At 41.6% G+C, this 24193-nt stretch overlaps 2 protein-coding genes and 1 long non-coding RNA gene across 5 annotated transcripts; 1 reads left to right on the forward strand and 2 right to left on the reverse strand.

Moving 5' to 3' along the window:
• Positions 1-451: 451 nt before the first annotated feature.
• Positions 452-11285, reverse strand: tespa1 (thymocyte expressed, positive selection associated 1). 3 transcript variants are annotated; one of them, XM_030420328.1, is made up of 12 exons: positions 10915-11285; positions 9599-9787; positions 8350-8392; positions 7437-7477; positions 6566-6619; positions 5938-5977; positions 5432-5479; positions 5200-5295; positions 4134-4342; positions 2979-3999; positions 1802-1871; positions 452-1254 (listed from the first exon to the last, which is right to left on the reverse strand). In XM_030420328.1, the coding sequence occupies exons 2-12, from the start codon at positions 9744-9746 to the stop codon at positions 1159-1161; spliced, it is 1866 nt and encodes a 621-aa protein (XP_030276188.1). In that variant the 5' UTR covers positions 9747-9787; positions 10915-11285; the 3' UTR covers positions 452-1158. The 3 variants fall into 3 exon arrangements, with proteins under 3 accessions (XP_030276188.1, XP_030276187.1, XP_030276189.1); XM_030420327.1 differs by having other exon boundaries at positions 2897-3999; positions 10915-11280; XM_030420329.1 differs by lacking the exons at positions 7437-7477; positions 10915-11285 and having other exon boundaries at positions 2897-3999; positions 9599-9750.
• Positions 11286-12890: 1605 nt separating this feature from the next.
• On the reverse strand, positions 12891-16014 carry LOC115583463 (uncharacterized). Its single transcript, XR_003984367.1, has 2 exons — positions 15923-16014; positions 12891-14585 (listed from the first exon to the last, which is right to left on the reverse strand). It is a non-coding gene; the product is annotated as an uncharacterized LOC115583463 (long non-coding RNA).
• sp1 (sp1 transcription factor) lies at positions 15434-24185 on the forward strand. Its single transcript, XM_030420326.1, has 6 exons — positions 15434-15540; positions 16201-16274; positions 17977-19372; positions 21013-21154; positions 21517-21707; positions 22113-24185. Exons 1-6 carry the CDS (start codon positions 15534-15536, stop codon positions 22424-22426), a joined length of 2124 nt encoding a protein of 707 aa, XP_030276186.1. The 5' UTR covers positions 15434-15533; the 3' UTR covers positions 22427-24185.
• Positions 24186-24193: the final 8 nt, after the last annotated feature.

Here is a 24193-nt window from a genome sequence, read left to right on the forward strand (position 1 = left end):
CCAGTAGTCATCCCTACTATATTCAATGTATACCTTGTTTAACCTTTTATTAAATTATTTTGAGAAGATTTTAAAATGTATTTCTTGTATTCCAACTGAAGGCAACATCACCTAGCCCCAAGATTGAATGACCATTTACTGGAGTTACTACCCTGAAATGTGGTGTTGAATAATAGCCAAAACATTTTTTGCAGAATGTTTTAATGGCACAGTTAAGTTGACCTTTAACCCCTTTGGATATAAAACGTCATTACTTCATTTTATCCTATAAGACATTTGTGTAAGATGAAAAAATGTCCTGTGAGGTCACAGTGACCTCGACCTCTAAGACCTCATCAGTTCGTTCTTGAGTCCGAGTGGACTGATCTATTTTCCAAATATGATGAAATTCCCTCAACGTGTTTCTGAGACATCACATTCACAAGAATGGGACTGACAGACAACCCGCAAATAAAGGTTCAAGGTAAATTTATTTATCATTTTTACAACACCAAAGAAACTACGTTTGATTTTTTTTTGCGCTAAATTCACACAGAAACAAAAGTAGTTCACATAATTGAGTGTTGATGATCATTTGAAGAGTGTGGGGAATGAAGCTGCTCCATATTCTGCTGGTACGGAAGTGGATACTACAGACTGTGGCTTTTAGTATCCTTTTGGCTCTGTGCAGACATCCCACTTCAACTCCGTACATTGGTATCAGTGATGTATAGCCTTCCTGTCTTGGGCCGTGCACAAACCATACCGGTTTGTGATGTTTCAAATCAAGATGCTTCCGGCTGCTCCTCTGTTAAAGTTTACAAGAATTAAATAAATAAGATGCCTTGCAGAGGCATAATAACATAAGATCCACACAACATTTCATAAAGACCTAGAAGAATAGTTTTATGTTCAATTATTTACAATATTGTGTTTTCAGTAAGAGCTCTAGGCAGAAACCGTTCACATCGGGATACAAAAGCTTCTTCGGCGTAGGTCGCCTTTGAAAGTCTCACGCGTCACCCAGTCTCTTACAGTACCATGAGATTTCAATCTTCAGGGCCTGTTTTACTGGTGGTCCTTGCTTGGATGCATTTTCCAAATACTTAGTCACAGAAACTCGAATCTTCAGTGCAGGAAAAAATTCCACGGGTGAGAAAATATTAATGACACGAAGCTCTATCTTTTTCTGTCATCTGCTGTGTGTGAGGCCGACTTCCTCGTCCGCGTAGCCGCTGCTGTCTGACTGCATGCTGTCGCCACGGATAACTTCACCTACATAAGGGGCACAAACACAATCAGACAACTCCATGCACTGTACACCACAGCACAACTGCAGCTGGGGTCTGACCTGAATAGACACACAAAGGCATGCACAGTACACCTGCTCAATGAACCATATACACGTGCTCACACATTCATCCTTTATTTACATACATTTGTCTAAACTATTCAATTCCTCACGTCATGTTTGACCTAAATACAACAACTAGTGTGCAGTTAACAAGATTAGATTTTTTTTTTTAACACACAAAAATGAGTTTGTGCATTTCTATAAATATTCTTGTGTAAACTCTGAGGGGAAGTGTTCTGGTAGCGGCAGCTGGCGACGCCCTTTCTCTTCTCACATTTAGAGCCGTTTGAACCGGCTGAATGCTGTTTTTGTTGTGAACGGACTCAGCAATTTGGTGACCACACAAACAATTGTCATGTTCCTGTAAGACACGGGCGCAGCGTAGCAGAGAAACAGTTGTAACGACTGCCTGCGACCTGCGTTCATTCAAGAAATGTCAAACACATGACAAACACAAATATACCGCACCTTTGTACTGATGTTTTTCGGTAAACTGGTAGGTTGTTTGTCCAAAATCTTCCTCTCCTGCACTATGCACCTGTGGAGACATGCGAATTATAATACATACTGTATGACTGTTCTGCATCTTGTACAAATATCATGAAAATATACATCATTAAGGCTGAGCAATGTGTTGTTTTGTCATCACTGGATGCTGTGTCATAAACTAAACTACACTACTTAAACCCATTCAGTGATGAAATAAAAAGAATGAGCGGTCTAATCCTTTTGATAAATAACAGCCTGACCTAAATCCATTCCGTTTACTGGTTTTGTGCCTGTATGACAAATGAAGACTCAAAATGATTCTGAAAACGACCTATTCAGCATAAAAGACAAGGGGAAAAACTGCCTGAAAGAAAAATCTTGGCAGTTGATGGTTCACCCACAAAATGAATGACACATATTTGCATCCATCCATCGAGATGACCGCAGAATGCCTGCCTTCTTTCAAATATAATGGGCAGGAGGCTAGCCAACTGAGCTAAGCAGTCTAGCTAACGTTACAGCTCAACTGAGGACACGATTAATGTCGACATCCTCTCATGCGTCATTCCAACTGTGATCTGGTTTTGCGGATGCAGCTCGGTAGAGAGAAAGTTAGTTCCTATGCGAAAATGCTCACAAAAACGTCTGTGGATTATCTTGAGTCACTGAGTCATGATTTCTGGAAAGAAACATTGCTGTTGAGTTGTTTTTTTTTTGGGGGGGTTGCCCAGTGCCATCTGAGGCCGACATCTCTACTGTGGATATCTCCACTACTCTCACCAAACCAGTCTGGATGGTTAAACAGCACTACAGGTATGAAGAAAACCTGTAATAATAATATTAATAATGAAATGGACGCGCTAGGCACTACAGTGCGACACAACACGAGGCGAATTTCCTTTAAAATAAATACATGTGGTCTATTCAAAAAGGAGCCGCACGAGTTAAATACGACAAATAAATTATCTGCAGCAGTTTTGTAATTTAACCAGGCTATCTCTTTTTCCATCATTGCTCGAGCCTGTCGTTCCATACATATACTGTACATGTGCAGGTCTGTTGTAACTACTGTACCTCCTCCAGCTCAAAGGAGTTGAGCTGTTGCAGGTTAGTGGAAACCTGCCCCGGGCCCTGTTGTGTCAGTGGCTTCAGGTACCTCTTGCTACGCGGCTCCTCACAAGTCAGGATGGGTGGGACGGTCGAAGCAGGACCGGAATCCGGCGAGTCACCCTCCGAGCCCGTGACAGTGATGTAGCACTGGGTGAAGCTGCCATCGGAGGCTGTGACAGGAAGTGATGCTGATGCACCTATGTGTGAGGCCTCAGAGGCAGCAGCTTGCGATCCAGGATGTGATCTATCTATGCTTTCTGTCACCGAGGAGACGGGAGTGTTTGTTTTCAGACAATGTGTGCTGAAAGGCGCCTGGTGCGTACGCTCGACTATCTGCGGGCAGATTAGATCATACGTAACCTTGGCAACTGGTTTCAGATTTGGCGTCTCCGTTTCGGTCTGAGTTGAGTCCAGCTCTGGTTGACACGAAAGAAGCTGATGATCTTTTTCTATCACAGTTTCTCCCGACAAGGACGACGCCAGGGATGTTCTGTAAGTCCCGCTGTCGAGATCTGCCGCTCTGATGCCTTTTTCATCAGCATGGACATTATCTGTCTGTTTACCGCCCTGCATCTCACAGTTTTGATTTCCACTTTGAAGAGTTTCTGTGTCCGCCACAGTCTGCTGTGTTTGCTCCTCTTTCCCAATGCCACATGATTTATCACCACCCGTGACGGGGCTCGCATCCGCATCTGAATTACTCCCGTTACAGTCCTCCAAATCCAGCTTCTTGCTCACCCCGATCTTGACTTTCTCCAGGACTATATCCACAACATCGGGGAGGCTGGACCTTTTTTTGGGCGACGGCTGCGGGGAGGTGGAGTCTGACCCGCGAGGAGAGCCTGTGTAGAGACACATCTTGGAGACGGTGTCCTTCAGCCTCTCGACAGGAGACCGCGGCTCGCTGCGGACGGTGCTCCTGAAACGCTCGATCCTCTCCACGGGGGACGAGGAGAAGCTGAACTCTGGTGTGGCCAGTTTCTGCAGAGGAGTGCGCGACACATGAGAGTAGAGGGAGTAGAAAGCGTTGGCCATCGCCGTGAGCACTTGCACCTGTCTGAAACGACCTGTGGGAAGAATATAATGTTTATCAATACGAGTCGGATGGATCTCATATGCTGCATCCCAGAATCATTTCACCGTATCACTCATCAACCTATTATATACAAATTCATACGGCGCTCTGACTCCATAGACTTACTGGCGAGGGAGAGGCTGGGGTCTTCCTCTCGTATCCGCCGCAGCTGGGAGTCCAGGAAGAGGCGGAAGTTGATGCCCTCGGCCAGAGAGGGGAAGGTGAAGAAGCGAGGAGGGATTCGAACTGTGACCTGTGGCTCATCGCTGCCGAAGCCCAGCTCGTACAGCGTCTCCTCCGCATCCTCCGAACACATCTGCAGGACCTCTGATATACTGGTGTGCATGTAAACAAAGGAGAGATACAGTTGTTTAGAATCATGAGGCATATTTGTGATTTTGGGCTTCACAAATAACGTGTAATCTTCATTAAGCTAGTTGCAAGATGTTTGCAAATAAAGCTGTGATGATAAGTCAATTGATCAGTATTTCATCGAAAAAGGCAGTCAATCATCAGCTATTTTTATTGTTTAAATGTGTCAATCATTTTTCAAGCAAACACATCAAACATTTGCTGGTTCAAGCTTCTTAAATGGACACATTTCCTGCTTTTTCTTTTGCTTTCATTTATGATAGGACTCTTTGGGTTTCAGCCCACTGTTTGGACAAAAGAAGCGAAAATTGCAAATAGGATGTTTCACAAATGTCGTTGACATTTTATATGCTCCTTCCTATCTTGCTGAATGTTATGATGTCACAGCGAAGTTGACCTTTGACCTTTTGGATATAACCTGTCATCACTTCATCATTCTATCCTAGTAGATATTTATGTAAAATGTTGTCATAATCATAAAAGGATTTGTTCAGTATTGGACAAAAATGTGTTTTGTGAGGTCACAGTGGTCTTAACCTTTGACCGCAAAATTCTAATCAGTTCATTCTTTAGTCCATGTGTTTGTCTCTTCAAAGCATCTTGAGATATTGCGCTCTCAAGAAAGAACCTGAAAACATAGTACCTCTGGCCTATCGCTGCCGTGGAGGCAGAAAAAGGATGTCACTGTTAAATGCAATAAATACAGAACACGTATATTGTAATATTCAGGTAAAAACAAACACAAAGAGAGAAGTTGAAGAGAAAAGCTGATCTGAAAAGCTGCAAATTGTCAAGCAGGTTATTCAGGCTGCAGTCTCACCTTGATGTAGTTTTGCAGGTGGAGGAGGAGAGGCAGCTGGAGGCCATGCTGTGGCCCAAGTTCACCATCGGCAGACATAGCGCCTGACGAGGGGTGCTGTAGGCGACACGTGAAAAGTTAGAGTAACATACACGTCAGGCGTGGAAGAAACACTCAGTTGTCTGAAGTATGAATCTTAACAGTAACTTTACGATACAGTCACATTTAACAAGAAAGAGGTTTTGCCACTGACCTGGTGAGTCTGCTGTGACCTTGACTGGTGGAAGGATACTGTGCGAGGCTTCATGGTAAGCACAGAGGGAGGGAGACGAAAGTTACCAAAAGTCCAGACTGTCAAGTTTAGCTTCTTTAGTATTGATTAAGTAGATTGTCTTTGATGATTCTTTTAAAACGTTATAGTCACGTGATTAACAAGTGCCATCTCATATACATTTTTTCAGTTTAAAAACAGCCTCAGCATGCAGGGGTGCAACCGGGACCTATAAATATCAGTGAAGACACTCAGCTTCAGCTAACTGTGGTGGTGGTGGTGTTGGTGGTGGTGTTAGTGGTGGGTGGGGCAGTTAAATCAAACATGCCTGTTGGATTGTGAGACTAGATTTGAATTAAAATACGAGACCCATCAAAGACAGTTCCTCTCCCTCCTGGATGAACTGTTCAGCATGACCTCTGTCAGTATGATGATTAAAGCAACACGGACTAACATTCACTAACATTTCTTGTCAAGTTACTACTCACTGAGCTTCAGATGTAACTTCTCCACCATTTAACACAGACGCTGAAACAAAACAGAAGATTTTTTTTTTTATTACACACGTCTCAAAAATGAATTCATACTGTATGTCATGTTTAGGGAAGGTTATTTTTGTCAACCAAAAGACATACAACCATTTAGCAATTAAATGAAAATGCATTATGTCATTCTGCTGTTAGTCTTTACCACTTGAATTGTAAAATAATGTGATGTTTTGACCTTTATTTAGCTTTCCTTTCCTGATAAGGCTGTGTATGAACAGTCAGTGTAGTCAGCGTCTGTTATGAAACAACTTTTGAGGTATTTTCTAAAAAAGGAACTTCCCCATTTGAAAAAATGTCCTTCTTGGCAGAGGTACAGTAATACTGCGAAACACTGGACATCTCCGTGACACATTTCCACTGATATCCGCAGCATGACAAAGCATGAGCTTGTTTCAACATTCATGATGTGCGCCTTATTTTCCTACAAGGACATTTACTGCTTTGTTAGTTTTCTTTGTGTGTGTGTGTGTGTGTGCGTGCATGTGTGTGTGTGTCTGTGTGCGTTTGTGTGTGCGTGCGTGCGTGTTTGTGTTTGTGTGTGTGTGTGTGTGTGTGTGTGTGGACTTACCATCAGCACCAAGACCCAGCTCATCGTCACAGTGGTGGCCTTTCAGCACAGACTCTGAACAACAGACACAAAGTCAATGATTTAAGACAACTTTTGTGTACATGAGAACAGACTGTCACCCTTTACAGTTAAAAAAAAAAGGCACCATGAAAGTCATCAAATCTTGGAGGAAAATAAGGTCCCCAGAACACTGCTTGAAGCTGGAAATTTGTCATGGTCCGCCACATATAAACAAAGTAAAGCAGGATGAAATTGTGTTGCCCTTTAAGCTCAGTTTGTTTATTCAGTTTATTCACTCATGAAAATGGAGAGAAAGTTTCTTAACTTGGTTTAATTTTGGTGTATGCGTAAAAAAATCTGTCAAAAATCTCTTCTGATTAAAATTTATTTCCCAAAACAACATTGTGCATCTTTGAGTAAAGGGAGTCTGGATACTTGCTCCACCACTGCTGGTGTGTGCGGACAGAGTTTAAGAGAAAAGAAAACCCTTTTTGTTTTTTAACTGTGCACTTTGGAGTTGATTTGCATTTACTGCAGGCAGACAGTACATTTGTTAAGTGCATGACAGTGCACAGAAAATTGACTGTGCAAAACCTTCCCACACCTGTGGATCGACACAAGTGTGGGTGAAGACCCAGGGTCGACAAAATTAGAACAAAAAGGCTCGCGCATACTGCCCAGATAGAATCAGGGAAATTTGATAACACAATTTCTGTATACAGAGCGCTTTTAGGAAATTAAAGTGTTAAATAAAAGTGTATTAAATATCCCTGATTGCAAGAAAAACAGTGTGCAGGAGTTTTTTTGCTCCGATAAAATTGACCAGTGCTGCTCAACGGCACATTGTTCCTTCTTCTCAGTTCATACTCACCAAAACTCAGCTGAGCAAAGTTTTCTGAGCGGGCCTCTGACCTGTAAGATACATCCCAATATTTCATGCTTAAACAGACATTTGCATGCTGCTTCTCTCATACAAGTGGCCGTGTTTGCATAGACGGCCTCATCTGCAGTATGATAGCTGCCTAGCGACAGTATGTGCTTGTTAGATCTGTTCTCTAATCAGCTCTCAACAGGCTTTCTGTCAACTTCCTCATGCAGAAATGTTCACATGCAGGGAGGCATTAGCCTTAACACCTCCAAAAATATGCAGCCACTTTGGTGCTGAGTTCTCAGAAGCCATCACACCTCTCCTTTTACTGTATTTGCTCCAATTCATGACACATGCAGAACCTCACTGAGAGCCACCAGTGCTGCTTCCTTGTCATTGACTGACATAAGAGACATTAACTAATGTCAACATGTGTGTACTGAACTGTTTCCTCTAATCACTTGCAAAACAGGAAGAAGGAACTGTTATTTCCTTCTAGTTATGTAATTATTCTTAGACCAAACCACAAGGAAATTTTGAAGAAGTCAAAGGGCTGGAGCGTCCTTGGTGACAGAGCATCAGGAAGGCTTGCTGAACATTTTTTTCCATAATCAACGTTGCCTTAAAAAGCTGCATTTACTTCTCTGGTTGCAAAGAACTAAACAAAAATCTTGTTGTTTTTCCAACAAAGCTGTAAAAATGCATCATCTAAAGGCCATTGTGGTGAAAACAAAGCTGTGGCTACCTTACTGCGCCGTCTTCCTTGGAACACCTGACCTCACAGAGTTTCCACTTTCATATTACTGTTTGTTAAACCAGTTTCCAGTGACTGACGCCTCGTCCTTCAGAGTGCAAGCTAGTGCTCGAAAAATATCATCTTACAAAGAACAAAAAGTAGTAAAGCGAGCTGACTCACCCACAACCCAGGAGCCAGTTCTCGATCTTTCCTGTGAAGCATCCTGTGGAAATCACAGATGTACAACACTTCAGCATTATAAACAATCCTCATGAAATAAAACATCTTCGTGTTCTATTCCTCTGTCTCACAGAGGCCTTTTTAAAAATCAACAGGCACACTGTAAATAAAAACTTTTGGACGTTTGCACTGAAAAAGTGGAACCTTTGATCGCCTTGACGTAATAATGCAAAAAAAAGAAGTGATCCAAGTTTCTTTCATGTCAGATTTGTAATAAAAGAAACTACTGTGATGATGAACTGGGCACAACTTCCCTTAATACTACAAATACTTAATCAGAGGCGGCAGATAAAGACAGTGAGGTAAAAACTACCCAAGAATAATAGTAAAGATATTGTGTCAAAATATTACTTTGGCAAAAGTTAAAGTGACTTTCCTGTTTTGTTTTTTTTAACCCTATCACAGGTAAATGTGGTACTTTGGCTCTGATGTCGCTACACCCTGCAAATTAACCTTAAATAAAGTTATCAACTACATGTAATGGAGTAAAACGTACAATATTTGCATCCAATATGTCGTGGAGTGGGAGTATAAAGTAGCACAAAAAGCACCTCTAAATTGAATTCAAGGAGAGTACTTGAGTAAATGAACTGAGTTACATCACTCAAACCTTTAGTTAAGCCTCGACAATAAGGGTTTCATTTTTTTGTGATCTATGTTAAATCAATTAGAAAAGTTAATACTTTGGCTCTGATGTAGTAACTAACGTTTTCAAATACATGTAGTTGAGTAAAAGGTACAGTACCTACCTTATAATGCCATGGAGGAGTGGAGGTATAAAGTAGCAGAAAATGAAAATACTGAAGTAGAGTACAAGTACTTCTAAACTGTATTTATGTACAGTACTTGAGTAAATGTACTTTGTTACAATCCATCTCTGATTAGCAGAATCAGTGGGGGTTTTTTTATATCTAAATGCTGATAAAATGAAATAATTTCAAAATCTTGGTTATCATGGCTCTGATACAGCTTCAATCTGCAAAGTAACCAGTAACTAAAATTATCAAATAAATGAAGGGGAGTAAAAAGTACAAAGTTTGCCTCATAATGTAAAGAAGTGGAAGTATAGAGAAGCAGAAAACCTAATTAAGTAGAAGTATCTCAAAATTGTGATTAAGTAAAAGTACATTCCATCAGTGGATACAGATCCGTGGAGGAGTCTCTCACACTCTCCTCAGTTTGGACTCACCGTCAGAAAAGACATCGTCGTCTGCTATAGAGGCAGAGGGGAGGCTGCACAGCGGCCCGTCGGGGTCCAGGGGCTCCAGAGTGGGCCACTGCCGGCTGCTGTTGATCCAGGCTCGCCGCCTCACCGTGGACGACTGTGAGCTCTCCATCACCTCAGTTCAGACAGTCGAGGAGCATGGCGAGGTTGAAGCTGCAGAGGCACAAGGATGATGACATATGATGATGTCAACTTTTAATGCCAACAGGAAGCTTCCTTATAACTTGTATTCTCTGGTAGGTTGGAGGAGTAGACAGCAGCGGTGGTACTAAAACTGTGACTGATTAACTATAACGTTTTACAGAGGAAATACTTTTAAATCAATATTTTTTCATCTAAAAACATTACTCGAACAACCCTAATAAAGTGTACACGCCTTTTCATACAAACACATTTCAACGGATGACATTCACTGATCATGAATAACATTAAAAGCCGATATCAACATTTAAATATATGACAAACCGTGATATAATTAGAACATTTTTGTTGTTTGTTTTAAGTTGTTGCTTGTTCCTTCATGTTGCTGTCTTGGCCAGGACTCCCACATAAAAGAGATTCTTAATCTCAACGAGAATATTGAAGTAAATCCCCAAAATACATCCAACTAGGCCATAACAAAGAGCACAACACTGCGTCAAGTTCAGGTTCAAGGTCAAATCTAAGTAAAACAAAGAAAAAGAGAAGAAAAGAAATCTATGTATTTGCAAATGAGTATCTATTCTCTTGGAGAAAACATAAAAGCTCCCAATCAAAAAGTGTATGGGTGCATGAAATATATCTGAGTTTGTTCAAATACAGAGAGGACAGCAGAGTATACAGATAAATACAGGTAAATACAGGTTGGTGTCAGACACGTAACCACAGATACAAACAGTGTCTCAGTGTCTAACAACCAGCCGTTAGGTTGGTTTAGAAAAATACAGCTTTTAAAATACGGGATTTTAATGATGTATACTGGTGGATGAATGCTTTTAAAGTTTGCTGTGATTATTAAAGTGTTTTGTATCACATCCATAAATGCTATATTATATATCTGTTGCTGAATCATCTCCTGGTATACATGTATATTCATAACTGTATAGATATTTGCAGTTCTTTGTTGGTGCAGCACAAAGGGGCTGCCCATCTTTCACTGTGCAACCCTGCGTTCAGATAACACACGGGCCTGATTTGTAAGTTAGTGGCTGCATTTTTCTTTGGATTTAGATTGTTGTTATCCAAATTCTTGTCCAATTTAAAAGTAACGACAAACTTGACAGCATAAAAGCAGCTCTTACCTTCATCGACGCAGGTTTCACTTCTGTCCCTGGCGCTCTTTCTTTCTCTCCCTCTCATTTCCTGTTGTCGCAGGTTGAGATGTTGAGATCAAACTGCTCTGAAACCTTCAGCGAGCTCTCACACTGCATCCAGCCCGCTCACACACACTGACTGCCCAGAAGTTTTCTTCCCGGTGATTTCCTTCTGATCCTCTGGGTGAGCTGTAGCCTCCATGTGTGTGCGTGAGTGTGTATGTTGCCTGTGGCTGTGCGGATCATCAGTGTGTGTGTGTGTGTGTGTGTGTGTGTGCGTGTCTGAGCGGACTGAAGGAAGTGAGTTTGCATCTCATGTGAAATGCAGCAGTGTGTGTTATCAGCGTGGGACGCAGCAGTGACACATCCTGCAGTAGCAGCAGCAGCAGCGCGCTGACAAGAACGAGCTGCTTTCTCTGGAAATGTCAGAGGTGCGATTGCTCAACTGAGACGATCCTAATCAGCCTCGATCAGAAGACAGGGAAATGATGACCTGCATGTAGCAGAGCGACTCAAACACACACACACACACACACACACACACAGTTTATTTCTTGTAAACTCACGTCATCACACCATGAAGCAGCTGATAATTATTCACTAATTAACTCTCAGAGGAACCATCGACTAAGTCACACGCGAACTAAACGCTTTATTAAAGATTGATTAATACAGACCAGTATGCTCATTTATTCAGGATATTGCAAGATCCCTTTAACGGCGACCTGTTAAAGCTGCACTGTTCAGTTTTGTAGAAGATATTAAAACTCACTGAACTCAATTAAAACTATTTACAATATGAATGAGGCAATAAAACACTGAAATATGTTATTGTTTTCCCTTAACTGAATAAACAAGCTGCTCTCAGAGGGAAAAAAGGTCCCTAGAACACTGTGTGAAGCTGGAAAGGTGGCAGGGTCCGCCACATATAAACAAAGTAAAACAGTATGAAATTATGTTGCCGTTTACTTTAGTTTGTTTATTCAGTTTATTCAGACATGAAAACAAAGAGAGTTTGTTTATGAAGTCTTCCCCAACTCCACATCATGCACCTTTAACTTTCATAATTAAGGGATGACATTTGAAATGTTAAAGAAAGCAGTAAAAGCTTTTAATGAATCGCTATTTACTTCTATTAGTTAACAAACACACAACATTCTTTATAAGCCATTTGATAAGCCGTCACGAAGTTTGTCATCGTCAGTTGCATCTTCACAATGCCCATTCAAATAATGTTTATAGATTAATTAAACAGTTTATTACAATAAATGTTTGCTTAATAAATTGTTTATAAAGCATTGTATTGTTTAACAGGGAAATAACTCCTCACTAAAGTTTCATTAACTACATATTTACCATTCATTAAGGAGGGAATTCTTCACACTTCAACCTACTATCAATAAAAATAGCAGCTTGTTTGCCTGTTTTATTAGAAAGTAAGAAACTGGAGGTGGCCAGCTGTGTGCATCTCTGTTTAGTCTTCTTTTTTGGAGCTGGATGATCGTCCCCGAGGCGATTCAGCCTCTCCTCCCTACCTAGTTTGCATGACATCTTGCCTCTGTGTCCGACCTGTGTGAGCGCTGTGCTGCCTGCTCTGTGTTTGTGTGGCCTGTCCTCCCTCCAGGTCTCCACAGCTGAGAGGAGATCCTGTGTCTGACTGTCAACACCTGCTCTTTCAGGATCCACAATCTTCCCTCAGATCTGTATGTTTGTCATCAAAATGTGTATATATTGTGTATATATTTAAATGTTTTTATTCCTTACACATGACATCTAATGCATGGCCGTCCATCATGGCAGGTTTGTTTTTTTCCCCCCACTGTTTGAGGCTTTTTGGAGGAGATTTTAGTTTAGTATAAAGCCCCTTGAGGCAAGTTGTGATTTGTGGTTCTGGGATATAAGTAAAATCAACTTGACATGAAACTTTTAATACCTTACCACTGTTATTGACTTGATACTATGAATGAATCAAAAGGCTGAGAAGCTTTTTTATTAATGTTTCTTGTACATTTTTTTTTTCCGCACCAACATGTGAGTGTTGTGCATTGACTTTAATTACTTTAAATCTGGTCTAATGTGTTATATATGTGTATCAACATGAGTGTCCTCTGTCCTGGACTGCCTGCTGGACCCCATAGAGGTGGTGGGTGAAGCTGACGTCAATCATGGACAACACCTCTCACCCCCTGCATCAGAAGCCTCGAGCAGCTCCTTCAGCAGCGGACTCTTACACCCACTGTGTAAGAGATCATTCACCCCCATAGCATCAGACTGTTTAACTCAAGCACTACCTGAACAATCACTTTCCGATCACTTTGCTTTTCGTAAATATCAGTTTTTTTTGCATTTAGGCTACTATTTAACTTTATGCGTCTTTTCTCTGACTCTTTTTCCTGGACTTGTTGCATCTTGGGCTGTTATAACAAGTGAATTTCCCCGTCGTGGGATAAATAAAGTCTAATCTAATCTGATCTAATATAAGAAAGGTGAAAGAAACTCAAGTACAGTGGTGGTGTTGCACTTTATACAGACTTTTCACTGCACTAAATCTATCTGACGCTTGACTCGCTTGCGGGAGAAAGGGCTTCAGTCATGTTGACGTGTCAGTGCAGAAAAAAGACAGAAATGTAAATGGTAACATTAAGGACGGTTGAAAAAACACTTTTAACAGGAGAAAAAACAAAGATGGAAGAAACCTCAGAAGAGCCACAGACGAGGGATTCCTCTCCAAGGACAGACAGACATGCAGTAGATGCTGCATGTACAGAACAGAACAAAATCACAGTTTACACATGTCGTTGATAAAATGTCTGATACAAGTAAATTATCATTAATGTTATTTGTAACGCCTGTGTTTATATCTTAGTCAAAATAGGCCCAAGTGATGTGAACAGACCTATTGTACACACACAACTAGACACTTTAATAAAATATGATGCTTTTTGTTACAGATTAAACTGCCAAACCGTGCAAAAAGTTGTTAAAATGAGCTGTACCTCTTCAAAATATACAAGTATAATGTAGGATTATGCTGATAATACTGCATTTCGACTTAAATGAAGATTGACATGTATGACCTAAAAGAAATGTACCTTAGTGTTGTGATAATAATATAGTAATAATATTATAATAATAATTGTGATTCTGCTACTTTTGCAGAGGTAAAGAAACTAAACACTCCCTCCTCTGTTGTACACTGACACAATGCATTGTTAGACTTGATTGGGTGTTTTCAGTGTGGAGGCGGTGATGGGGAGTCAATAAGAGGCACCATCAGAAGTGCAGTAACATCACAGTGTCTGACTCCAGACGGTGTTTTGGCCTGAGGACGGACTCCACCCTCCGTCCTGTTTACATGGGCACATGTGCTGCTCCACTGACAGCCCCCTCGCACATCCCAATAATCAAAAACCCTCCCACAAGCGAGCCATTTTCTCCTCCCAGCGCGGTTACAGCCAGTGCTTGATTGTGATGGGGTCCCTTCTCCTCCACCCTGACTGACTCCTCCCGCCTCCTTGCTGTTTTCCAACCCACATGGCGCCACCAGGGAGTGGCCAGCGGCCACGGAGGCAAGACTTAAATTCCCAGTACGCCTTCTTCCTTCCCCACCTCCGTCTTCAACGCGGTTAAAGTAGGAGATGAGCCGTGGCATCGTCGCGCTGGTGAATGATAAGACACTATCACAGAAGAAGTAAAGGGAAATATCGATGCTTACGTGAACATATTTACTCATGGCGCCTTTTAAACGGAAAACAGATAACCCAACGTCAATCATACTCAGCCGTACAACCTACCTTGCTACGTCCGGCCCACTTCTCCTGTTTGGCCCAATTGCATTGGCTGGTTTATTCACATTCGCAAATACGACCGTTTTGATTGGAGGAAAGCAGCAATCCGTTGCAAGTAGCTCCGGAAGGGGTGCGCTTGTTTTAAATATAGGAATGACGTGATGGTACAGTCACAAGACGCCAAAATACATTGAAATTGCAACGTTCCGTCTTTTCATTCTCAGGATTTAGTTCCTTTTTACAACTATGTTAAGTCTAATCATCAGTAAAATACATTTTTCATCATAAGTGCGGTTTTGATTTTGGTTTGTTTAACATTTTGGGTCCGACACTTGCCGTCATTTGCTATCAATGATACATTATATAAATAGTCGTCTTGACGTGCTTAATTTAAGCGAACTTGACCTGCTTTAGTACCGAAGAAACATTCTGGGGGAGGAAAGGAGACGAAAAATCCTAAGCGAGCTCAGGTGCTTCTGACGAAGCATGACCTAGATAATTCAGAAGCTTTACATAAGCTGCATTATATGTATTATAGCGTTATAATGGTAAACGCCGTCCACTGATGAACACTGTGAGATGTGGCTGACAATCTAGTGAGATTGTATTGAGTAAATGTTATTTTGTTAAACTGTATCAACATTAAATGTGTGCATGCAAGAGTGTGACAGCTATCGGCTGTAGCTCCGCTACACGGGGTCAGTGAATCAAACGCACCCGTCTTTCTCCTTCATAGGGGGAGCCTGTCAAGTTTGTGTGAAGTTGTGAAAAGTTGTCAAGTCGAAAAAAGACCAGAGAAACTCCTCCCGTCTTCAAATTATGAGCAGTAAGTGAACTTTTTTCAAACTCAGTGGCATGTTGTGAACGAAGCGTTAAGTTAACAGCACAAGTAAAACCGAATTCACATTGGTTGAGATGTATTCACTGTTGTGAGCATGATATTGTATTGTTTAGCTAGCGTCTCAAGCAGTTTTAAAGTGACCCAACTACTTAACTGCTAATTGTCGGTACTTAGCTATCAACATTTAGCCAACCAAGTAAAGCTAGCTAACTGTTTTAACATTAACTTGTGTTCTTAACTGACAATGCCTGCCTACATAACAATTTAACTTTATCTAATTCCCGTGAGTTAGCTATCTAAGGTATATTTAGTAGTGCAGCTGAAACTGTGTCGGTCTCTTTAGCCGATACTTAGCACTTTTTCTTACTTGTTGTGGTGAGTTCGTGTTAGCTTAGCCAATTGGCTAGCTGGCCCCTTCGAGCACTTGTGGCATGGATTTCCCTGTATTTCTTGTCGCAGTTGCGTTACGCTACCTACAAAACCCCTTCAGTTTAGTCATTAATGTGATGTCGACTGTGTGTGTGTGCTGACCCCCCCTCCCCACACCTGAGTTGTTGGACGCAACGTCAAACCAGTTTGATGGCTTGTTGTTTCATCGTAACTACTTTTAAGACCAAGTGATCTCACAAAACTCTTCTTCCGCAGATCAGCAGCAGGGTGACATGGCCGCGGTGGAGAGCGGTGGAGGCTTCAGTCAAAAGCGAAACACAAATGCACAAGTAGGTGAACCGGACTTGCGCCTGTTTTGCCAGATAGGATGACTGTCAGCCGGGAAACATTGACCACACTCCCGACTTATATCCACTATACCGCCGATGTGTCTCCTATTCGTTTATGTTCGATTCTGTAATTCATTTTATGTCGGGACTCGTACGGGTTGTTGATTTTCTCACCAGAGCACATGTCACCGGGGTGGGGAATGGGCAGGTAAATTGCGCCCACACGGGGTGTTCCCGTCAAACCCCGGCACTTCATGTGCATTTCGCTCGGCCCATTTGGCTGGCCCTGGAGGGGGTGGCTAGAGGAGTGTGTCAGTTTATAGGGCAAAATATAGTGTGGGAGGGAGATGGGTGGGTTTGGGGGGAGGGGAAGTCGAGCCCGCCGCTACTTTGGAAAAAATGTGGTCCCTCCCATCCTCTCCCACCCTGCTTCCCCCGGACCTCTCACTCCAGACCCACTGGAGGAGACTCGCATTAAAACGCATAGGTTTGATGTCATGGTTACTGTTTTGGGAGTGAGACTACACAGCATTTAAAAATCCAGTCACTCTTTTATACGTGTATTTATCTATTTTGTGGAAGTCGTTTTTTTTTATGTGCTCTTGAATTGATTTTGTGTTGCTTAAAGGGTTGGTAGGGACTGACTGATACGGCTTTTTCTGGGCCAATACCAAGGAGGATTCAGGAGTCTGATAACCAATATTTGGGGCCGATACTCATTTACAGTGAAAATGTATCTCTAGTACAAGTACAATATTACTAAATTAAGTATAATGTTGAGGTATTTCACTTGAGTATCTCCATTTTCTGCTACGTTACACTTCCTCTCCACAAAAAGTATTCGCTACATTTGGTTACTAGTTACTTTGATCAGATTATTCACTATTAATTGTGGCATGTTACCAATCATATATTGTTGTGGATGGGACATTGTGTGAGAGGATGCTACATGAGAGTCAAAGTAGCAGATTTTTAAATTAGTTTACCTCATCAGCGATCTGACAGACAAATTGCAGATAATTGGAAAATGCTGAATGTCAGCCCCAATAATCGCCATGGGCTGATAATCGGTCTACCTACCCCTAGATTCTGGTGGTCCCTTGTGGCAAAACACACGAGCAGATGACAGAGGTTTCTTACCTTAGGTTGTGTCAAGGCACTGATGCCATTTTATACAACAAAGTTATTTTTAAAACTAAATAGTATCCTGCCTCTGTCTTTGTCATTAGTGTTTTATAACCACATTTAAGGTATCATTGCCAAAATTGTGTTCTGTAATGGTTGATGTGTTTATCAGAATTTTTCACTCCCTAGTTTTAGTCAGAGTCTTAATTTTAGTGCTGCTGATGGTCTCATTAGCTTACATAGGTTATACAGAAGGACTGATATTAAATTGAGACTGTTTCTTAACCAGTTAAAGTTCCTTGTTTAGTGTTTGAGATCAAAATGTAAAAGATTTTTAGATATCCTAGATTTTTTACTTTGCGGTTGAACTGTAAGGCATTTTTTAAAGTTGCTCTAAGCGCTTAAAAATCATTTGTTAGCATCACTGTATTGGTATTATTTTCTTCAGCATACAAACTAGAGGTGTGTCAATAGATGTAATACAGACAGCTGCAGCATTAAATTGTGTGTAAAATCGCAAGTTTTTTATTTCCTAAATAAATTCCTTCTCTCTTCCCTTCATGAATTCTCCTTCTAGGACTCACAGCAGCCATCTCCTCTTGCCTTGTTGGCAGCCACATGCAGTCGAATTGACACCCCAGGAGAGAATGATTCCCCTTCAGACCAACACAACCAGCAGCAACAGCTGGACATAAACCAGGGTGTTTTCACCTCAAGTGCCAACGGCTGGCAGGTTATCCCGATCAGCGTTCAAACAACCTCAGGCACTAACACCATCACCACTGACTCCTCAGGGGTGATGACAGTAGGAGATGCAGGCAAGAGCAGACAGGTGCTGTCACCATCAATAGCTGTTAGCACTCAGGGACAGCAACAGCAGCCGCAGCAATTCGTAGTAGCTCAGGCTCCATCGATGCAGGGTCAGCAGGTTCTTACCACCATATCAGGAATGATGCCCAACATTCAGTACCAGGTTATTCCCCAGTTTCAGACAGTTGATGGCCAGCCACTGCAGTTGGCACACGCTCAGCAGGATTCTGCTGTACCTGCCGCAGCACCAGGACAGCAGTTTCAGATAGTGTCCTCTCCTAACGGCCAGCAGATCATAGCTGCAACCAACAGACCTGGTGCAGCAGGAAACATCATAACGATGCCCAGTCTCCTCCAAGGAGCCATCCCCATTCAAAATATAAGCTTGGGCAATGGTGTATTACAAAACCAGCCACAGTTTCTGGCAAATATGCCTGTGTCACTCAATGGAAACATCACTTTGTTGCCTGTCAGCACTGGAACAAGCGGCACAGGGGGAGATGCAAATGGTGGAGGTGATACAGGAAACCAACTTCTACAGCAATCACAACATCCAGTGTCTTCCGGGGCCGGCTACATGACCAGTGCGCCCACTGTCACAACGCAGACTTCCACTTCTTACGGAATGACCCAAACTCAGAACAGCAACGGAATGATGACGGGGACGTTCCAGCATAACGCAGCATCTCTGGGTGTCCCGATACAGCCAGACAACAGAGATGGTCAACAGCAGCCACAGCAGATCCTGATCCAGCCTCAGCAGGTTATCCAAGGTGGAGCACCCCTCCAGACCATTCAGGCCGGTACTGTCACGACTGCTGGTGGTCAGGTATTCGCTACTCCAACACTCAGCCAGGAAGGGCTTCAAAATCTTCAAATTATGCCAAACACAGGCCCCATCCTCCTGCGCACTGTAGGCCCCAACGGCCAGGTGAGCTGGCAGACCATTCAGATTCAGAATCCGACAGGACCGCAGATCACGCTGGCCCCTGTGCAGTCGCTCCCCCAACTTGGCCAGGCTCAGGGAGCTGGTGGAGCTGGTGGAGTGTCTGTCAACACAGTGCAGATCCCAGGCATCCAGACCATAAATCTCAACTCGCTTGCAGGCTCTGGGCTGCAGATGCACCAGCTGCAGACCGTTCCCATCGCCATCACCCAAGCAGGTCAGTCAGTAGCCTGCTTCCCAGAGATAGTTGATGTTAAAGTATACATAATATTTTTTTCAAAAATGATATTTGCATTCAGTTTAAGTCATCGTTTCAAACATTTTGAGCTGTTTATGACTCGGGGAAAATCCAACAGCTTGTGTGTGAAGTAGGAATGTATTGATACTGAATGATGCAAACTTTATGTAGGACCAGTCATACCTCCAAACAGAATTGGTTTATGTTATTTGTCTTTTTGACATTTGTAGTCATTACTTTTCAGATGTGATGTGAACAGAGGCTGAAATGAACCCTAGACTGTGTTTAGTTTCAGTCATTTAAGGAAAGACTGGTGACCACCACCTAATGTCCTGCTATTATAGTACACCGTAATTGTCCAGAAGTAGACTAGCTGGCAGTTGGGCTGAGTAAATATCTTAAGTAGTCCACACAACAAGGTCAACTTGCTGTTTGTGGTTTCTTTTCCTCAAATGTTTGCTCTGAAATGCAGTAACGTGTATCTCTGGATTTGAGCTCTTGTCTCTTTGTTGTTCCATACTGGTTTAACCAGTTCAGCTGTCTCAGTGTCTCCCGGGGCTCTTTACCACACTGTATGTATTTGTGTTGAATTTCTTTTTCTTTTCTTGATGACACTGTGTTGCTCAGAAGATGGTCACATGTTACAGTACTGTAGTCGTGGGCTGGCCACAGCTTCTCCGTCATTGTAGGGGTGTAACATGACCCCTCCCATCTTACAGCAAGCTTTATCATGTCTGACGTCCTCTTCAGTTCTGTTATTGGCAGTCCCTCCCATTAAGTTTATGTGCCTGCTACTCTCATGTGCTGGCCATCAGCTACCTAATGTAGCCTGCTTTGTTTGGACTCAGCAGGACTGAATAGCGGGCTTTTCTGTGCTGACTCTAAACTAACATTTACTTTAACATAGTTGTTAAAGCCTGGGTGACTCAGGCTTGTGACTGGACATACTGGTGTATGTTTCGTATAATTAATTAGTACTTTTCTGAACACCCCTGGTTTAGTATTGTTATGTAATTTTTTAACCAATGTTGATTAAAGCTAATGTAAATGCCCTAAAATGAGGAAATATCATAAAGTAACTGGTGAAGTTCTAGAATCTATGTCATTGGAAATTACTTGGATCTATAGTTGCAGACAACATATAGTCTAGCCTAATGCACATTTATAACATGGATACTGGTGTACTCCTTTTTGTGCACTTGCTGTTTTTAAGCAGTATTTTAAGCGTCACTGTCACATCATTGTGTTTGACATTTTTGGAAGGTTTGTACATACAAGAAAGCTGAAATATCTCAAATGAATCTCATGAATTTTAAATTAATTTATCTTTATATAACCTTTATTTTGCCAGATATATTCTCACTGATATTCAGATCTCTTTTACAAGGGAGTTCTGGCCAAGACATCAGCATAAAAACTTTCACTTAAAAGTACAAGCAACAAACTTAAAACAAACAATATCATTTTTTATTACAGGAAAGATTATAGAAAAACATGATGTATGACTGAAATAGTTGGAGCATGATGTGAACTCAAGTAATTAAACGTTGTTGCCAAAAAGATCTCAAACTATTTTATAATTTATCTCACATTTGCGTATTTCTCTTCCATCACTACAGGAGATCAGACCTTACACACAGGTGGAGAAAGTTTGGATGACAGCACAGCCATGGATGATGAGGATGTAAGTCCACCACCTCAAGGACGACGTAACCGCAGGGAAGCCTGTACCTGTCCTTTCTGCAAGGATGGAGAAGGACGGTATGTCACTGAACCACTTCATTAAGCCAACATGTACACTGATACAGTCCAATTGTTCTGCCATGAATTTCACTTCAATGCCTATAGTGTTCGGGTTTTGTTGACCTGACACTGTCAGTTGTTACATAAAATTTGAATTTACATAGTTCTGACAGATTTCACCAAATACTGAACTTTATGAGTTTTGTAAAGATTTAGTTTTTTCTTAACTTCTACTTAAGCTACAAAAATAAAATTCAAGTTATACCCTCAAGACTGAAGAAGAAACATTACATTTACATTTTTAGCTGATGGTATGTGGTCTTCTCAAAGGGAACCCAGCTGCTCACTGATTCTTGTGGGGTTTTTTTTTCATCAAACAGTGACCCAACTAAAAAGAAGCAGCACATATGTCACATCTCTGGCTGTGGGAAGATCTACGGCAAGACATCCCACCTGAGGGCCCACCTCCGTTGGCACACAGGAGAACGACCCTTTGTCTGCAGCTGGTCCTTCTGTGGCAAACGTTTCACCCGTTCAGATGAGCTTCAGCGCCATAAGAGGACACACACAGGTGATGATGAGGATTTACTTTAGTTCATCTGACATTATAAGAAGGACATTAAACGATTACAAAACATCGTGAAAGATCTATTGGACGAATCAGGCATTTTGAATATGTCAGTTGGGCTTTAGGACATCAATTTTTTTCAACTATTTTCTCACATTTTATGGGCCAAACTGTTGATATTGAATGTAATCATTAGTTGTTGCTTTAGGATTAATTATTCACTTTAATCTTGTATAAACACATCATCTTGCATATCTTGATTTTTAACATGAAATATTCAAAATGCACTCAAAATTGCAGCACAATGCTTCAATCTTTCATACTTTGAAATTTTCAACTGTGTAGCCAACAGTCGGTTGTAGCTGCAGCTATGTTTATACTGATTATTATTTCTCTCCTCCTTTTTAGGTGAGAAAAGGTTTGCCTGCCCAGAGTGTCCCAAGCGCTTCATGCGCAGCGATCACCTCTCCAAGCACATCAAAACCCATTTGAACAAGAAAGCAGTAGCAGCAGCCGTCGGTGTCAGTGGTACCTCGGTCTCAAACGAAGCTGCTTCCCCTGTTGCAGTCACAAAAGTCGAACCAGGAACGGTGTCAGCCAATGACCAGCACACCATCGTCACCATGGAAACCTTATCTGCAGAAAGCATAGCTCGATTAGCCAGCAGTGGGATCAACATGATGCAGGTGGACCTTCACCAAATTAACGGCAACAACTACTGAGGACGGCAGAGGAGCAGGGAGACGGCCTCGGTGGATGTTGCATTCAGACATTTGGGGTTAAAAAGGGCACGTCTGACTGAAGACACAGAACTTCTCAAAGGCTTCAGACAGGAGAGGTGGTCACAGATGCAACACAACGGACACTATCAAATTCAAGAACCGAGGCAGGAAAATTAATTTCCATCTTGTATTTAGAAACCTGTGGCATTTAAGGGTTGGAGTTGGATTAAAATGTTAGACTAGAGAAATCATCATGTAAACTTATTTCCCCTGAATGGAAATGGCACTACACTAACATTTTTCCTACATCCAATCTAATGATACTTAGATTACAATACAAAAAAACAGACTGGCACACTTGATGCTGAATTGGTGGCAAGTAATCGCTACAAGCTTCTTTAGTAAAGAGCTGACACTACTAAGTCAGACTCTCACCTGTGTGTTCAAGGCTGTGAGCTTTGCTACTTGTCCCTCTTCAGCTCAGGTGTCTCCTGCACTCAAATTGGGCTGCTGTATCAGGCATGTCCCCCAGGCTCACTGGCTCACATTAGCCCATTATGCCACATTCACCCCTAAAACTGCAATTATAACCATCTGTAGCAACAAATATCTGCTTCACACATATGTGTGGTTGCAGTTTTTGGGAGAACCTAAAATGTTCTCAAACTAACAATCCCAGTGTCATGTTTCTCTCAGTATCATTGGAATAATACGTTAAGCATTTTAGGGCAGACCATTTAGAGGAGGGGTGGAACATGTCATGACCAGGTCAGAGCCAGAAGCACTAATCAGTGTGAGGATGAAGGTGTGTCAGGGCACTGAAATCCTGAGAATAACTCTTTAACCTCTCATGTAGGTACACACATTCAAGCCATCATGCTTTGATAGGTTTATCATAGCAAAAACATTTTGATTTTATTTTTGTAAATATGTTTTTCTTTTTTTGGGAGCAGGGGGGTAATGTAGAGGCCACAGAAATTCTTAGCTTAGGCCGTATCACCGTACACGTTTGCAAGAGATTGCCTTTCAGTTGTATGAACCTCTCATGCACAATCAATCTTAATCTTATGTTATTACTTTTATATATATGTAGATGAACTGTGTAAACTTACGAGCCTTTCTGTCATAGAATAATGTATTCTATACAGTCCAGATTTTCCCAGTATGTTTTTTTTTTTTTCCCTGTGGTATACTTATCAACTGAGACTTTGCCTTGCAGTCCCATCAGTTTCTTTTATTTCTGTGGAAAAGTGTATCTATAGTCATATCTGGTCAGAGTAAAGTATTTTGTAATAATGTCCAGACAGCATAAATATGTAAGCTCAAACCAAAGGTTCATACTCATTTTATAAGCAAAACTAGGAACTCTTTCTTTGGTCCATGAACTTTCTGATAATTTTTACTCTTGTAATACATGTGTTAAAGTTCTAACTGGAAAAGATCCAGCTTGAGGCAAACCTCGGATGCACACCCCTTTTGTTGTCCAAATAAATAATTTGCTAACTGTATCGACGGTCAAAGGTTTTCCTCTTTTGAAATTCTCTTTGCTTTGGAATTATGCTCTATTTGAGAAATATATTTGTAACTTGTAAAATGTATGTTTAAAAGCTCTCCTTTGAATCTATAGACCAAGTTCATTGGACAACAAGTGCTCTTATTTTTGTTTTCCTTCTGCCCCGTTTTAAATAAGGGATTTTATATTGTATGTGTGTATACAACTACTGCAAATGCCAACAGCTGGATTAAAATCATAAATACACGTTGTCT

The sequence above is a fragment of the Sparus aurata genome, chromosome 6, assembly GCF_900880675.1.
Source record: "Sparus aurata chromosome 6, fSpaAur1.1, whole genome shotgun sequence".
Classification (NCBI taxonomy): domain Eukaryota; kingdom Metazoa; phylum Chordata; class Actinopteri; order Spariformes; family Sparidae; genus Sparus; species Sparus aurata.